This window comes from Hyperolius riggenbachi, chromosome 12, assembly GCF_040937935.1.
Source record: "Hyperolius riggenbachi isolate aHypRig1 chromosome 12, aHypRig1.pri, whole genome shotgun sequence".
In the NCBI taxonomy this organism is placed as follows: Eukaryota; Metazoa; Chordata; class Amphibia; order Anura; family Hyperoliidae; genus Hyperolius; species Hyperolius riggenbachi.
Genome location: NC_090657.1, coordinates 75,803,878 through 75,822,339, shown reverse-complemented (window position 1 = coordinate 75,822,339; position 18,462 = coordinate 75,803,878). Strand labels below are relative to the sequence as shown.

General features: G+C 46.3%; 2 protein-coding genes across 4 annotated transcripts in view; one reads left to right on the top strand and one right to left on the bottom strand.

The window, feature by feature from the left end:
* TP53INP2 (tumor protein p53 inducible nuclear protein 2) overlaps positions 1 to 9,988 on the bottom strand; it is a 340,314-nt gene extending 330,326 nt beyond the window's left edge. For 2 of the 3 annotated variants that reach the window (XM_068264215.1, XM_068264216.1), the window contains exon 1: positions 9,806 to 9,988. The gene's annotated coding sequence lies outside the window, so the exon portion shown is untranslated. Of the gene's footprint in view, positions 1 to 9,608; positions 9,738 to 9,805 lie in introns of those variants that run through there. The other variant, XM_068264219.1, reaches the window with a different exon arrangement.
* Positions 9,847 to 18,462, top strand: part of PIGU (phosphatidylinositol glycan anchor biosynthesis class U) — a 43,148-nt gene continuing 34,532 nt past the window's right edge. The window contains exon 1 of the mRNA XM_068264213.1: positions 9,847 to 10,180. Coding sequence (XP_068120314.1) covers positions 10,051 to 10,180 — 130 coding nt within the window. The 5' untranslated portion in view covers positions 9,847 to 10,050. The remainder of the gene's footprint in view (positions 10,181 to 18,462) is intronic.

Sequence of the window (18,462 nt, the reverse complement as noted above, 5' to 3'; positions counted from 1 at the left end):
AAGCATTGACATGGGTTTTCAAGCGGAAACGCTGGGAAAACCGCAAGACTAAAATGCTTGCAGTTTTCCTATTACATTACATTACCGGCGATTCACGTGCGGGTGTGCAGCATGCGAATTCTGACGGCTCTGCCGTGCAGATTTTTTCTGCACAGCAGACCACACAGAATTCCTGACAAGTGGAAACAGCCCCATCTACTTGTATTGGTTATGCAAATCTGCATGCAGAAAACGCATGCAGATTCGCTCTAGTGGAAACGGGCCTTCAGTCCCACCAGAGGTTCTCAATCGGATTTAAGTCTGGTGACTGCAATGGCCACTCCAAAATGTTCCAGCCTTTAATCTGCAACCATGCTCTAGTGGACTTGGAGGTATGCTTGGGATCATTGTCCTGTTGAAAGGTCCAACGTCTCCCAAGCCTCAGGTTTGTGACGGACTGCATCACATTTTCATCCAATATCTCCTGGTACTGAAGAGAATTCATGGTACCTTGCACACGCCGAAGCTTCCCTGTACCTGCAGAAGCAAAACAGCCCCAAAGCATGATTGACCCCCTCACCATGCTTTACAGTAGGCAAGGTGTTCTTTTCTTCATAGGCCTTGTTCTTCCTTTTTCCAAACATAGCGTTGATCCATGGGCCCAAACAGTTCTAATTTTGTTTCATCAGTCCACAGAACACTATCCCAAAACTTTTCTGGTTTGTACACATGACTTTTGGCAGTCGACTCTTATTCTTTGGAGACAGCAAGGGGGTGCGCCTGGGAGTTCTGGCATGGAGGCCTTCATTACGCAATGTGCGCCTTATTGTCTGCACTTAAACTTCAGTACCCGCATCTGACAAATCTTTTTTCAGTTCCTCAGCAGTCACACGGGGACTATTCTCCAGTTTGCGCTTCAGGTAGCACACAGCAGTCGAAGTCAGCATCTTCTTTCTGCCACGACCAGGTAGCGTTTCAACAGTGCCCTTTGCCTTGAATTTGTGAATGATGCTTCCTATGGTGTCTCTTGGTATGTTTAACATCTTTGCAATCTTCTTATATCCATTGCCCTTCCTGTGAAGAGAAATCACCTCTTCTCTTGTCTTCCTGGACCATTCTCTTGACTTCACCATGTTTGTAAACACACCAGTAAATGTCTAGAAGGAGCTGAGTATCACAGTCATTTTAAATCTGCCTAATTGGTGCTTATTATGCTTGATTGCTGCTCGTTAACATCCACAGGTGTTTTCAATACCTGATCGAAAACACTTGAATTAACCTCTGTTCTTTAAGGCCCATACACACGTCGGATTTCCACGAACGACGGGTCGTTTGAATGTCCCGTCGTTCGCCCGCTAAATCGGACGTGTGTACAGGCTGTCGTTCGCTTGATAAGGGTGAGTTTGAGCGATCCGCCGGGCGGATCGCTCAAACTCGCTCTTATCAAGCGAACGACAGCCTGTACACACGCCCGATTTAGCGGGCGAACGACGGAACGTTCAAACGACCCGTCGTTCGCGGAAATCCGACGTGTGTATGGGCCTTAAGAGTAGTAGTCTTTAAGGGGTTGGATAATTTTGTCAATGAAGAAAAAAAAAATTAATACTGTATTACAAAAACAATTGATGTCATTTTAGTTGCATTTGGTTCTTTAAAAAGTCCTTGTAAGATTTCATTCTAAACACAATTACAAATGTACACTAAATTCCCTAAAACCCTTTACAGCATTGGGGGTTGAATAATTTTGAACACAACTGTAAATGGAATAATCATGAATTTGTATAACCGCTGTAAAGAATTAACATCACCTTATGCATTATATATCATCCACTTTCTGCTAGTGCATTAGCCTAAATATATAATCACAATGCCTTTATTACAGAACCAGAGTGAATGTAATGTAATGTATTTAGGAGTATTGCAAGATCAAGAACCGCCGCATTGGATAAGTTATCATAGCGTTACAAACTGGTCCTAGAGGATCTATCGATAGTGTTTTACTTGGCTACATACTGAAATATACTGGTCCACAAGGTGGTGCAAGTAATATGTGTCGCCCCATGAGGGCGCAAATAGTTATGGCCATTTTTAATGTTTTATCAATGACATTTTGTCAGGATCTCTCCTGTAGCACGTTCTGTCGCTTGCAGTGGAGCTGCAACTGGGCAGTTCTAACTTATCTGCTTGCATTCGGTTGTGCATTTGCAATGGGTCTCATTGTCATTTGCGATCGCTCTGCAGTTCAGGGCAGCTTAGGATGCTGTCATCATTCCACCTATTGCTTGCTGCAGCTGAGCTGCGGCTGGATAGCCCTGGATTTCCTACATGCATGTTGTTACATAATACTGCATGTATTTCTTATGTCCTTTGCATTCACGGTCAGCTAGCAGATCAGACCAGCTCAGGATTGAGTGAGTACCATTCATCTGTGTGGGAATTTGCATGCCTGCACTCATTGGCTGAGGTCCATATAAAAGTATGCCTCCCATTTTAGACCCCGTCCGACATAGCGGTCAGTATGCTGGTCTGCTGCGCACTTTGTCACTCTGTAATAGATCTGTTAATGTAGTTCAATGCGACCTTATTACTTGTGCTTTAGCTAGTTTCTTGATAAATATATATGCAGACTTGCTAATATATATTTATCCGTTAGTTGAGCCGTTTGTTATTTTTCTGTATTATTGTATATTGCCTTATTTCCATTACTGAAGGACGTTCACTGCATTCGCGGTGGGTCAGTGAAGTCCATTATCCTGATAGCTTGGATTCTGCCATCATCACGTTGGTGACTGGTAGTATTCCTGCTACTCTAGTTTCTGGGAAAGTAACTATAGGCTGCGGTTGCTATTAGTTATGTTCTTTCCTGTAGTCTTGCCTATGTGGATGCTTGCTGGTGACTGATTGTTAACCTGCTTGCTCTGCTTCCGCGGACGTGACTGTGAGCGGTGGTTGCTACTGGTTACGCTCCAATCTGTAGTCCTGTCTTGTATCTGTCTGAATGCTTGCTATAGCTAGGCAGTGCTTAGTCTTGCTAGAATTCTGTCTGTCTGTTCGTTCTTTGTCTGTTTACTCAGACCATAGGCAGCGCAATATCGCACTGCGCTGCCATTGTGTCTTATTTGTAGCGATATCGGAAGCCCAGAGCTGCAGTTGCTCTGAGCAGCCTGTGTAACCTCTTCCATTATCCAGCTGCTTAGCCTTGTTGTGCTGGGTGGTCAGAAAGTATGGCCCCCCAGCATTACACACTTGCAAATAGTTATCTGAATTCACTTTAGAACCACATGCTGTGTTTCTTTTTTTTTTCTCTTTTTTTCTCACTGAAAAAGTTAAATATCCAGGGCTGTATATGTCAGTTTCTGTGCAGTGTACTGCAGTCTCACTGTGATAACTAATTACAGCTGATCTACTCGATACGGCTGGGAAACCCTTCTCAGAGCAGATTAAAAGTTCAATAGCTGTCTGTTGGGAGCAGAAACACAAACTGTCGCCATTCATCTGAGGCAGCAACAGCTTTACACCTACATGTATAACTTTTAGATAACAAATAAGACTATGATATTCCAGGACAACCGAGAACCTGAAGCGAGAGAGATATAGAGGCTGCCATATTTATTTCCTTTTAAACAATTCATATTGCCTGGCTGTCCTGCTGATCCTCTTCCTTTAATACTTTTAGTCATAGACCCTGAACAAGCATACAGATCAGGTGCTCTGACTGAAGTCTGACTGGATTAAGTCCTTTCTACCCTTGTTCATTTTCCTTCATATTAACATTTGAAAAAAAGATATATATTAACCACTTAAGTCTATCTGGACGGATATATCCGTCTAGATAGACGGTGCTGCTGCGTGGTGCCTCCTGATACCCCCGATCAGTGAATGGGAATATAATTCCCATTCACCGATCTAAGTCCCCCGCAGAAATACCGACGCTTTCTAATCAGAGAGCGCCGTATTTCTGCCAAAAAAAAAAAAAAACATGTGCAGTCTCTTTCTACTTCCTGGTAGACTTTTTGGTCTGTATAATAAACTGCACCCACATACATTTTTTTAATAAATAATTACATTATATTACATCTAAAATTAGCTATTTACCTCCCAAACTAAAATTACCCAAATACATTTTTTAATTAAAAAATACATTTAAAAAATTACAATTAAAAAAAATAATCTACATAAATAGTTACCTAAGGGTCGGAACTTTTTAAATATACATGTCAATAGAGTATCTTATTATTTTTTTTTAAATTATAAGCTTGTAAATAGTGATGGACGCAAATTGAAAAAATGCACCTTTATTTCTAAATAAAATATCGGCGTCATAAATTATGATAGGGACGTAATTTAAATGGTGTAATAAGCGGGACAAATGGGCAAATACAATACATGGGTTTTAATTGCGTAGTAGCATGTATTAATTTTAAACTATAATGGCCAAAAACTAGAAAAATATTGATTTTTTTTCCATTTCTTTCTAAATTTTCCTGTTAAAATGGATTTAGAGAAAAAAATTCTTAGCAAAATGTACTACCCAAAGAAAGCCTAATTAGTGGCGGAAAAAACAAGATATAGATGTAACAATTATCAGTGTATGGCTCAGAACTTAGCTGTCATCAGCATTTTATTCAACCTGTAAAATACAGGTGATTGGTGCACACTTTTCAGAGAGGTTATACCTAGGCACCTATTAGGTGCAGCACCCCAGTGGCAAGGGCCCACTGGTGGGATCGAGGTCGTACAGGCAGAGGTAGGCAGCAGATCAGGATACTGATGTACAGAATCGTGAGGCAAGAATCAGAGTCTATAGACAGGCAGAGGTCGGCAACAGGTCAGATTGGCAAAGGTACAGAATCGTGAGGCAAGAATCATAGTCTATAGACAGGCAGAGGTCGGTAACAGATCAGATTGGCACGGTACAGAATCAAGAGGCAAAAGAGTAATCAGAAGTTCGAGCAGGAGGTCATACACAGTAATATCAACAATACAATAATAATAATCCTATGCTAAGTGCGAATCCCCGGGGTCCTGCCGGTTCAAACACACAAGGATCTGACTAAGGTCTGAGCCCCAGCACGAAGTAAAAAAGACACAGGGAACAAAAACCGGGAGCCCAATGGTGCAGTACGTCAATACAATCAGGTAATTGTAGTAAGTGAAAATCTACTCACAAAGGTGGGTTGCAGAGGGGCAACCGACCGCAGGAAGCAGGTGGAGACAATAAACCCGACTCCACTCGGGGAGGTCACCAAGGACCTGGATGCGGTCGCACTCCTTGGGTAAAAGAAAGGGAACAGGTGTCCACTGTGGTGTACACCACGCGTGGTTTGTCTCCACCCCTCAAACAGGACACGTATGGGGGTACAAGATGCACTAGACAATTGTAAAGAGGCGCCCTAATCGTAGATAAAAGCATCTAAAAACAGTTTAAAGAGAAACTCCGACCAAAAATTGAACTTTATCTTAATCAGTAGCTGATACCCCCTTTTACATGAGAAATCTATTCCTTTTCACAAACAGACCTTCAGGGGGCGCTGTATGACTGATATTGTGGTGAAACCCCTCCCACAAGAAACCCCTCCCACAAGAAAAGTTCAAACTTTTGGCAGTTTCCTGTCTGTGAACCTTGTTGCATTGTGGGAAATAGCTGTTTACAGCTGCTTCCAACTGCCAAAAACCATGCAGCAGCTACATCACCTGCCAACACTAAAATGTTCACTGGAGTTCCTCTTTAAAATTGACAAAAACATGAGGTAGCTTACCTCAATGACGACAAATCTTTGTAATAAACAAAAGATTTATTTATAGCATGCTATGCTATTAATAAATCTTTTGTTTATTACAAAGATTTGTCGTCATTGAGGTAAGCTACCTCACGTTTTGTCAATTCTAAACTGTTTTTAGATGCTTTTATCTACGATTAGGGCGCCTCTTTACAATTGTCTAGTGCTAGCATGAAGTGTTCGCAACAACAGACAAGGAAAGACTGTCAGACCCATGCTTAAATATGCTAGGGCAGTTCAAACTGCCCGCCCAGAATCCTCCAACCAATCAGAGCCAAGAAACATGGAGACTGGAGTCCGCTGACCGGCCTGTCAGCTGACCCGTCTCCTAAGGGCATAAATGGAGTGTCGCCTCGCGCGTGCGCGGTCCTCCCCAGCCCTGTGACATGACAAAATCTCAGTGCGGCTAGCAGGTGCCGCCGGACCCTGACACGCCGGGCCGACGGCGGTTAGACGCGGGCGCAGCGGTCGCGCTGCTGCCCGCTGCGGCGAAACCACTCTCCATCCTGACAATAGATCAATTAATTGTGATAAGTAGCGATAAAGTTATTGGCGAATGAATGGGAGGTGAACGTTGCTCTGATGCATACAATTTTCGACACTGTAGGCTGAAGTGGTTCATTTAAAGGGTGGGAATAAAGTTTAGAGTTTAGCAGACACATTTTTCAGTAGAAAAATACATATATTTACATAGATCTGTACATCATTCCTGAAAGAAGGACACATAGGGGAGAAAGAGGGACAGAGCATGCAGCTAATCTTGTGAGATCTGACAATAACGTCAGAAACACCTGATCAGCTGCATGCTTGTTCAGGGTCCATGGCTAAAAGTATTCGAGGCAGAAGATCAGCAGAATAGCCATGCACCGGGTATTGTTTAAAAGGAAATAAATATGGCAGCCTCCATATATCCCTTTTGCTACAGTTGTCCTTTAACCTTCCTGGCGGTAAGCCCGAGCTGAGCTCGGGGTAAGCCGCCGGAAGGCACTGCTCAGGCCCCGCTGGGCCGATTTGCATAATTTTTTTTTTTGCTGCACGCAGCTAGCACTTTGCTAGCTGCGTGCAGTGCCCGATCGCCGCCGCTACCCGCCGATTCGCCGCTATCCGTCGCGCCGCAGCCGCCCCCCCCCCCCAGACCCCGTGCGCTGCCTGGCCAATCAGTGCCAGGCAGCTCTATGGGGTGGATCGGAATCCCCTTTGACGTCACGACGTCGATGACGTCGGTGACGTCATCCCGCCCCGTCGCCATGGCGACGGGGGAAGCCCTCCGGGAGATCCCGTTCTTTGAACGGGATCTCCGGATCTCCGATCGCCGGCGGCGATCGGAGGGGCTGGGGGGATGCCGCTGAGCAGCGGCTATCATGTAGCGAGACTTTGTCTCGCTACATGAAAAAAAAAAAAAAAATTAAAAAAAAAAGATTTGCTGCCCCCTGGCGATTTTTTTGCAAACCGCCAGGAGGGTTAAAGTGTACCTGCAGGGGGGAAAAAGTGCCCCATTTAGATACTTACCTCAGTAGAGGGAAGCCTCTGGTTGATACAGAGGCTGTGTCCCCCTCGCTTCCACTGATCCAGCACTGAAATCCCCTGAACCTCGTTGACAAGAGCTTGTCCAGTGGTGTGCGCAGCTGCACTGTGCAGATGCAGGATGTCCGGCGACTGCGCAGTAGCAAAGAGCTGCTCCACGCTACTGTGGCAATGATCCTGCGAGAGGTTGCGGGATCGTTGCCCGCATCCTCCACACACATGCTTGCAGCACGGTTGCGTAGTGGTTAGTGCTTTTGCAAGACTATATTCTCTGTACAGCGCTGCGTAAGATGATGATACTAAATAATAATAATAACATGAGATGTCCTGCGCCTGCACAGTGCGGCTGCGCTGGTTCATGGACAGGAGAGCGGCTGCAAATTCCAGGCAGTCTGCATTTTGCTATTTTTAAAATGACAAGTTTACTTTAGGCCAGAAACCCACTAGGAGCGCTTTTCTGAGCGCTTTGTGATTTGAAAACTCTTGCTAATGTAATGCTATGGGTGTGATCCCACTAGAGGGATGTGATTTTATAAAAATCCCCCATAGCATTGCATTACCAAGAGCTTTTTCAAATCACTAGTGATTAGAAATTGCTCCTAGTGGGTTTCTAGCCTTAAGCCTCCTACACACATAAGAAGAGGCATGCCATCCGACAGGGAACAGTACTTCATACCTCGGATGGCATTGCAGGGCCGAAAATATACAGACACATTGCTAGCCTGAAGGCTAGTGGCATGTTCTGTTGCTATGGGAGGGTGAGGAGGACCGACAGAGCAGCATGCAAGTGGCATCTCATGGTGGGCGGGGTGAGTGGCGAGAACAATGCTCTCTCCACTGCGCTGAATGCTGGCCGAGGCGTCGGAGATTGCTGTACGCTATAATCTCGACAGTGGTGGTCATTATCTGCTACATTTCATCTAGTGTATGTTCACAGCTACAGAAAACAGGGTACAGTTGACACAACATCTTCTGCTCACAAAAACTTCACAAACCATACCAAACAGATATAGCAATTATGACCTCAATAAAATTCGTAGTTCTGTTCCACCCCTATATAGAATACCAGAAAAGTCCACTAGAAACAACACAGGGTTTTATATGAACAGATTCACTTTAATTCTTCAAATCACAAGTCTTCTACGTTGCGGACATAGCGTGCAGACACAATATTCAGGTTTCCAAATCACTAAAGAGATTGTCTGACACGTGTTTCACGGCCAAAAGCTGCTTCCTCAGAGGCACACAGTATACAAACACATCAGTTGCAGGACAAAGGAAATATATCACTGCAATCTTTAGTGCAAAAAAAAGGGCACTCTGCGACGATTCCAAGCACACTACCCTCTATCCATGGTGTCTAGTGAGCATGGAATCGTCGCAGATTGCCCTTTTCTTCACTAAAGTTGTGGTGATATATATATCCTTTGTCCTGCAGCTGATGTGTTTGTATACTGTGTGCCTCTGAAGAAGCGGCTTTTGGCCATGAAACACGTGTCAGAGAATCTCTTTTGTGATTTGGAAACCTGAATATTTTGTCTGCACGCTACGTCCGCAGCTTAGAAGACTTGTGATTTGAAGAATTAAAGTGAATCTGTTCATATAAAACCCCCTTGTTTCTAGTGGACTTTTCTGGCATACCAAACAGGTGCTTGAATAATAAACCACGGTATGATTTTGGTGTACCTGAACTCTGGAAGTCTTTTTTCTTTAATGACTTAAATGTATCTGTATGTTCTCTGAAGCATGATACTCTTGATTTCTTTACTTTGTCTGTATGAAATTCCTTTAGGGTCCATTTACACTTGGTGCGATGCAATTTGCGAGCAGCAAAATGGCTACCGCACCATTACACACACTTCAGTATATACGGCAGACTGCGTCGACAGGGAAATTGGCGGCAACCTGAATTCAGAAAGCCGCACCCTTTAGTCACATGTATACTGCTGGACAGGAAGTAGTCATCTAAAAATCTGCATCTGCGCTCCACACTGCAAACGCGCCAAAACTACAAAATGTTCAGGTTACCATTTAATTTTTTTGCTTTTGGTGGAATGTGGTAATGCACTGCGCTTCTACGTCAGCTGGAGCACTTCCACCGCATCACAGGAAGTGCGTCATGTTCTAATCGCCATTGCGATAAGCTGCGGTAAGAAAGGGTAATGCGACGTCCCAATATAATAAGTGTAAAAGAAAATTTAAGACAATTCCAGCTTTTGCCCTGGTTTGGCAGGAAGTGGGAAAATCTGAGTAATGAAACTTCCCAAAGACAGAGCAATTATAATATATGTACACAATTATTCTTCAGAGGAAAAATTATTTTACCATCCCCCATCAGTGCAGACCTCCTTCTATACAGAGAGCAGATGGATAGCACTGTCTTCAGTCACACATACACTTGCCAGCTCCTCATTGGCTGTACTAGCTGCCAGTCAGAATACTCCCAGGTGCACCCACATCATTCACCATGGAAACATTGACAGCCTGTCAGAGGCTGAGGAAATACAGTAAAGCTATTATACCTAAGCTCCTGTCATGTCAGGGAGAGGACAGTAGCCCCACCTCCCAGTCCATAGAAAGCAAGAAAACCAGTTTGTCCCACATCGCTAGCAGTACTTCAGTTGATATTCCCGGAAGGCAAGATCTAGCCCGCCGCTGTGCATTCTGGGAAATGCAGTTTCTTTGCCATCAGCTCCCCCCAGTGCCTTACTTATAGAACTACGTGTTCCATGCTTCCCCGCTGCCCGAGCAGCCTGCCCTGGGGAAGATGGCGGCGCCTTTGGTGCTGGTGGTGCTGGTGGCTGTGACAGTCAGGGCGGTTCTGTTCCGCTCCAGCCTGGCTGCCTTCATCTCCGAGCGGGTGGAGGTCGCCTCTCCCCTCAACTCATGGAAGAGAGGTGAGGAGGGCGGCCATGTGCATGGGAGAGGCTACTAACAGGGTGGGGGGTTGCTTAGGAAGATGACATGAAGGGAGAGGGATTGCTGCGAGTCCTGTGACACGAGGGATGACAGGCAGCAGAGTGCTGAGGATAGGAGTGTGACAGGGCGAGAGTGCTGGAATCTGGGGGAGGGCCACAGGAAGAGAGTGCAGGAATTTGGGGGAGTGTTCCAGGGAGAGAGTGCTGGCATCTGGGGGAGGGTGACAGGGAGAGAGTGCTGGCATTTGGGGGAGGGTGACAGGGAGAGAGTGCTGGCATTTGGGGGAGGGTGACAGGGAGAGAGTGCTGGGATCTGGGGGAGGGTGACGGAGAGAGTGCTGGAATCTGGGGGAGGGTGACAGGGAGAGAGTGCTGGAATCTGGGGGAGGGTGACAGGAAGAGAGTGCTGGAATTTGGGGGAGTGTTCCAGGGAGAGAGTGCTGGAATTTGGGGGAGCGTTCCAGGGAGAGAGTGCTGGAATCTGGGGGAGGGTGACAGGAAGAGAGTGCTGGAATTTGGGGGAGTGTTCCAGGAAGAGAGTGCAGGCATCTGGGGGAGGGTGACAGGGAGCGAGTGGTGGCATCTGGGGAAGGGTGACAGGGAGCGAGTGCTGGGGGAGGGTGACAGGGAGCGAGTGCTGGGGGAGGGTGACAGGGAGCGAGTGCTGGGGGAGGGTGACAGGGAGCGAGTGCTGGGGGAGGGTGACAGGGAGCGAGTGCTGGGGGAGGGTGACAGGGAGCGAGTGCTGGGGGAGGGTGACAGGGAGCGAGTGCTGGGGGAGGGTGACAGGGAGCGAGTGCTGGGGGAGGGTGACAGGGAGCGAGTGCTGGGGGAGGGTGACAGGGAGCGAGTGCTGGGGGAGGGTGACAGGGAGCGAGTGCTAGGGGAGGGTGACAGGGAGCGAGTGCAGGGGGGGGGGGGGGGGGTGACAGGGAGAGAGTGCTGGGATCTGGGGCAGGATGACAGGGAGAGAGTGCTGGGATCTGGGGCAAGGTGACAGGGACAGAGTGCTGGGCTCTAGAGGAAGATGATGGGCAGATGATGGAGTGTGTGGAAGGTTGACAGGCAGAGAGTCTACTGGGTTGATAAGAGTGTAGGAAGATTGACAGGCAGAGAAAGTGGTAGGGGCGGGAAAAACTGTACACAAAATGGGAGGAGGCATCTCAATGTAGTGTACTGTACAATGGGTAAATGTGCAGCTGCATGCACGTACTGGGAGCACCTATCTATAGGCACTCTCAGTCTCTGCGTGCAGCTGCAGAAGACACTGTAATGTAGACCTGAGGAAGCGGGTGGGTCCCACGAAATGCATGAAAACTATGTACTGAAAATGTATGGGGGTAGGTGACACAGATGTAAAGGAAATATTGTGCTGGAAGGTGATGGAAAAGTAAGAAGAGAATACTAGGAACAGGGTGATGGGCAAGTTTAGGAGACTACAGAGAACTGAGTGAGGGGGAAGGTATTGGGAATAGAGGAAAATATTGGGACAGGGTGTGTGGGAAGTAAAGGAAATCATGGGTAAAGTATTTGTGGGGAAAGGTGACAGAGTAGGTAGAGGAGACTACTGGGGTATCTGTGGTAGAGAACTCTGGGGTCAAGGTGTAGGGGGGAAGTAGAGGACATCACTTGGCCAGGGTGTCAGGAAAGGTGAAGGGAAAGAAGTGGAAAATGACTGGGGAAGGCAAGGTGATGGGGACTTGCTGGAGACAAGGTGCGACGGAAGGTGACAAGGAAGTAGAAGGGAATGCTGAGGAGGTGAGGGGGGAAGTAGAGGACATCACTTGGCCAGGGTGTCGGGAGAGGTGAAGGGAAAGAAGTGGAAAATGACTGGGGAAGGCAAGGTGATGGGGACTTGCTGGAGAAGATTGCTGGAGACAAGGTGCGACGGAAGGTGACTAGGAAGTAGAAGGGAATACTGAGGACCGAGTATGATGCAATGTGACCGGAAGTAGAGGAGAATTCTTGGGACAGGGAGTGAGGGAAGGTGACTGAAACAGCAGATAATTCTGGGGAGAGGTTGTGGGAGAAGGTGATTAGAGGAAGAGAAGAATAATGGACAAAAGGTATGGGGGGAGGGGGTGATGAGGAGAGAGTGTGGAGGAAGGAGATGGAGAAGTAAAGGAAATACTGTAACTGGGGCAAGGTGTGAGGGAAGGGGATGGGAGGTAGAGGAGAACTCTGGGAAAGTAGAGAAAAATCAGACACAAACACAAGTGTTTTGGGGAATGCGTCTGGGAAGGCGATGATGATATAGGGGAGAATTCTGGGGACACTGTATGAGGGAAGGTCGTGAGACTTGAGATTTCTGGCAAAAAGGTGTAATGGAAGGTGACCAGGAAGTAGAGGAAAATACTGGGGGCAGGATGTGATGGAAGGTGACAGGAAAGTACTGTATAGGGGAGAATCCTGGGGACGGTGTGATGGAAGGTGACAGGGAATTAGAGGAGAATACTGGGGGCAGGATGTGATGGAAGGTGACTGGGAAGTACTGTATAGGGGAGAATCCTGGGGACGGTGTGATGGAAGGTGACAAAGAATTAGAGGAAAATACTAGGAGCAGGATGTGGGGGAAGGTGACAGGGAAGTAAAGGAGAATTCTGGGGACAAGGTGTGATGGATGATAAGGAAGTAGAGAAAAATACTTGGGACGGTGTGATGGAAGGTGACAGGGAATTAGAGGAGAATTCTGGGGACCAGATGTGATGAAAGGGTACAGGGAAGTAGAGGAAAATACTGGGGACAGGATGTGGGGAAAGGCGACAGGGAAGTATAGAGGAGAATTCTGGGGACAGGTTTTGGTGGAAGATGACAAGGGAGTAGAGGAGGATTCCTGAGGGTGTGATGGAAGGTTACATGGAAATGGCTGATAATTCTGGGGAGAGGTTGTGGGGGAAGGTGATTGGAGGAAAAGGAGAATAGTGTTGAAAGGTTATGCAGTGTTCTGCATTTTTTTTTTCCTGGCCGGGTAGTATGAAAAAGTAGCCAGGTGGGGAGGGATGAGAGAATGCAGGGCCAATGCTTCTCTGTGCAACTCTGCTAACAGCATAGGAAGAAGTGAGCAGATGACAGCCGGGTGCTCGCCAAAACTAGCCGGGTGGATCACCCGACTAAATTAACCTGGGGAGAACACTGGGTATGGAGGGAAAGTGATGAGGACAGAGTGCGGAGGAAGAGATGGGAGAAGTAGAGGAAATACCACTAATGTAATTGGAGAAAGTTGTTAGGGAAGGGGATGGGGCGGTAGAGGAAAACTCCGGGTACAAAACCTTGGGGAAGTAGAGGAGAACTCTGGGTCAAACCATTGAGGAAGTAGAGGAAATCGATGGGAAAGTAGAGGAAAATCACAGGAAAGTGATGGGGAAATGGAGAATATGAAGACGGTGTGTGGGAAGGTGATAGGTAAGTAGGGGAGAATTGTGGGGGAAGGTGATGGGACAAGATGTGATGGAAGGTGACAGTGAAGTAGAGGAGAATTCCATGAAAAGGTGTGATGGTAGGTGACAGGGTAGTGGAGGACAATACTGGGGGCAGGATGTGGGGGAAGGTGACCGAGAAGTAGACGAAAATACTGGGGGCAGGATGTGGGGGAAGGTGACAGGGATTTATAGGGGAGAATTCTGGGGATGGTGATGGAAGGGTACAGGGAAGTAGAGGAAAATATGGCGGCAGAGTGTGGGGGAAGGTGACAGGGAAGTACAGAGGAATATTATAGGGACAAGGGCTATCATTCATAAAGGAGCTGTCGGTAAGGGGAATCAATGTGGGAAAACACCGCTGCCGGTATTTTAGAGTTCTGGGTGGGCACTCATAAAAATGTATCCATGTGCGGTAGCAGTGCGGAGATTCCCCGAACTAGGCAGGCGGAAGGGTTGCGGAGACACGGAAGCTGCCGAGTTGATACATTTCTCCGTGTTCCGCTCTGCTGCAGCTGCCTGGGAGGTCTGTGTGTCTCCATTCACTTACATTGGTATCGCCACATCAGAGTGAGCGGTACTTCCCGACCTCACACCGCTTGCGGTGATCTTTATGAATTAACATTTTGCTACATTTGTTCCGATAATCACCGCACAAGGCGGTGATTTATCACTCTGCTCGGTAGTGTCATTTTTTCATGCGGAAAGAGCCTTTATGAATGCTGACTTTGCCGAGTGTTCGGTAAAGTCAGCTGTTTTATGCATTTCCGCATGCGGAAATGCTTTATGAATGATAGCCAAGGTAAGGTGACTGGGAAGTAGAGGAATGATAGTAAGGGAAGGTGAATGGGAAGCAGAGGAAAATACTGGGGGCAGGATGTGGGGGAAGTTAAAGGGCAAGTATAGGGGTAAAAAACTCAAGGTTTGGGGGAAGGTGACAAAGTATATAAGAATTCGGGAGGTGTGATGTGGAGGAAGGTGAAGTAAAGAAGAATTCTAGGGGGAAGGTGACAGGAATTTAGAGAAAAATTCTGGGGACGGGCATTGAAGAAAGAGGAGAATTCTGGAGGGACGATATAGAGGAAGGTGATCGGAGGCTAAATGGAAATAGTAGGGGGGGAAGGAAAGTACTAGAGAAGTCAAATGACAGCTGAAGTGAGAGGTGCATGGAGGCTGCCATATTTATTTCTTTTTAAACCATACCAGTTGCCTGGCAGCCCTACTGGTCTATTTGGCTGCATAAGTGTCTAAATAACACCAGAAATAAGCATGCAGCTTATCTTATCAGATCTGACAATATCAGAAACACCTGATCTGCTACATGCTTGTTCAGGGTCTGTGGCTACAAGTATTAGAGGCAGAGGATCAGCAGGATAGCCAGGCAACTGGTATTGCTTAAAAGGAAATAAAGATGCCAGCTCCCATATCCCTCTCACTTCAGCTTTCCTTTAAGCAGGAGTTGCAGGGATGGTGACAGATTAAGGACAATGATGTGTTTGTTGGTCAAAGAAAGTCAGGAGATTATTGTTGAGGAGAATTCTAGGTAGATGAGTGTGGTGGCGGGTTCCAGGGAGATGGAGGTGTTGCTGTGGACAAGGTTATAAGGGAAGGTGGCAGAGTACATTGCTGTGGATAGGAATATAAGGGAGGATTACACAATACCTGACACTTTGTGTGTCACTTTCTACATATGCCTCTATCTTACTGTGTGATCTGTTACGCCCATGTATACTTGTGCTTTTTGATTGAGTGCTGAAGCAAAACAGATCAAGACAAGCCTGGAATCGGTACCCTCTGTGAGAAACCGCCCTTCTTTCTGCAGGAGAAATAAGCTGCACGGAAAAGGAGCTTGTTACGTGTTTTCCATACCTGGATTAATTCAGTGACGGGCAACAAACTTGGAGACCTTGTTAAATAACTAGCGCTTATTTTACAGTAAGCAAGATGCAAGGCAGCCAAACTGAATGGTTTGCCTCTTTCTTATGGAGGTCTGTATTGCTGGTATTGTGGTGAAACTCCTCCCACAGTGTGATGTCATGACCATGGTCCTGACAGTTTGCGGTCTGTGAAACTCGTTGTATTGTGGGGAATAACAGCTTTTTTCAACTGCCAAGCAAGCAGCATCCCCCTTTGTGCATAGAACACTTAGTAAACTAACATTCCGTACAGATCACCTTTAAGGCTGCCATACACTGGTCGATTGCCACCAGATCGACCAGCGAATAGATCCCTCTGTGGTGGAATCTGATCAAAGAGGGATCTTTGGGCTGCCTACACTGCAAACAGATTTTTGAATCGATTTCACTATGAAACCGATTTACAATCTGTGGAGCTGCCGCTGCTGCCTCCGCCTCCCTGATACATTACCTGATCCGGCCGTCGCGAGTCCCCCAGTCTCCGCTGTCTCTTCTCCGCTCTGGGCTCCAGGGTTCCAGCTTCACTTTACTTCCTGTCGGGGGAAGTTTAAACAGTAGAGGGCGCTCTACTGTTTAAACTTCCCCCGACAGGAAGTTAGTGAAGCCAGCCGGAGCCCAGCGCAGAGAAGGGACAGCGGGGACACGCGCCGGCGGAGCAGGTAATGTATTGCCACTAGCGTCGGTCATTTGAACGCCGCTATTGACGCACTACCAACCCGCCGGCGATCGAGCAAAATCTTCCGCGTGGACAGATTGACGGGAACGATTGATTTCAGACAGAAATCGATCCTTCACTCAGCATTTGCACAACGATTTCCCAGCGGATTCGATCACCGTGATGAGGGTGGGAAATCGTGTAAGTGTATGGACCCCTTTAGACAGTACTAAAAATGTCACCACCAGTGATACATTTCAGAATGTAAATGTGGGTGAGGAAAGATTTTTACAATAGGCAAACACTGACTGCATATTCCTCTTTAAAATTGTCTATCAGGATAGAAATAGAAACCTTTGAGTGAGGGCTTTTTGGTCCCTTTTATCCCCCCCTATACATTCCTAGTAGTTTGGGTCAGCCTGAGCTGCTTGGTTACTCTGTTGTCTATGGACAGAAACATTGAATCCTGATGCTTACTCATGGGGCGGCAGTGTCCACTATATAAAAGGAGGAGCATGAAAAAAACAAAAATAAATTTTAACCAAAATGCAAACATTTACATAAAATAAGAATCGCTGGTAGAGTTTGCCCTCAAGGCCCTTTACAGTATACTTTTCAAAAGAAAAAAAGATTTTCCAGTAACACATTACACTGAATAAGCATAAGGCCAATAAATCATCAGGGCAGCACTGTAGCTAAAGGCGTAGAAGGATGAGGTGTCTTAGCCCAGTGCTGTAATAACAGCACAGGAGATTTGGGCGTAGCTGGTGGCTCCACAGACCGTAATAGGAATTACGGCTATCGCGGTACACAGTGAATAACTTTGGTACCGCCAGAAGACGGAGCTTAAAGGGAACCAGAGATGGAACTTTTACACACAAAATATCTCTTCTGGTTCCGGGTTATGAGTTGTTCTGGATGTGCTGTCTAGACTATATGAGAAAGGCTGCTGCAGTCTTTCATCTGTGTGCTTTCATTTTAGTGTGATGTACAGCTGCCTGTAGGAAGTGTCTCTCATAGGTATGAAACTGCAGTCGTCATCATTATCTATGCAGAGAGCACACAGATCATATTGCAGCCACACTTGTCTGTTTCAGAGCTTCTCTCTCAGCAGCAGCAGCCCCTCCCATGTCATCAGAGCTCTCAGTATGCAAAGCAGCAAAGCTGAGCCAGGAGGGGGCAGGCTTTGGCTTGAAAATACTCCACAGAAGAGTGACTCAGCTATGTTTCCAGGTCAAACCTTCTTATCACAGCTGATAACAGACTAATTAAGCAGATAAGAATGAAACTAAAAGCAGGGTAGGTGTTTACTGTCATGTTCCCACTGATAAATGTAGTAAAATACATGAGGGTGCTTCGTCTCTGGTTCTCTTTAAAGAGACACTGAAGCGAAAAAAAAATGATATAATGAATTGGTTGTGTACTATGAATAATTACTAGAAGTTTAGCAGCAAAGAAAATATTCTCATATTTTTTATTTTCAGGTATATAGTGTTTTTTTCTAACATTGCATCATTCTATAATATGTGCAGATTACACAACACTCAGCATTAAAAATGATTCTTTCAGAGCAGTCTGTGAACTAATGAACTCTCCTCTGCCAGAGGAAAAGTAAATAGTTGAATAACACTTGAGATAATAAGTCAGATAACAGCCCTCTCCACCACTTTGAAAGTAGCAGAGCTTAATTGCTTTTTTGCATAGAGATAACAACTGGCGTTTCTTAACTCTTCCTGTACTGGAAACAATTACTGATGTATCTGATCTTAATGTTTTATTTCTTAGCTGTACTACACATACAAATCATAATATCATTATTTTTTTTTCGCTTCAGTGTCTCTTTAAGTTACTTTTAAAACACTGTAATTTGGCCACCAGCAATAGCTGAAAGCTGAATTACATCATTGCCCACTATCCATGGCGGCCTGGAGGGGGAATAGTAATTAACGCCGCCGGAACTTGTGCAGGAGCAGGGTAAGTCCTATATCGGCTGTATCCTGTGCCCAAGTTTCCCGGCGACTATTTCATAGGTACGTTGTCTTGACACCCTAAAGTAAAAGACACAAAACATTGGGAGCCCAAATAGCATAGTATGTTAGTACTGAGATGCAGTGTGCAGTAAGTTATAAGTAAGGGCTACTCATAAAGGTGGATTGCAATGGGGCTACCAACCACTTGAAGCAGGTGGATACAATAACCCCGACTCCACTCAGGATGTCTACATTGGACTGGATCCGGTCGCTCTCCTTAGTGAAAAGAAACTGGTTCTCACTA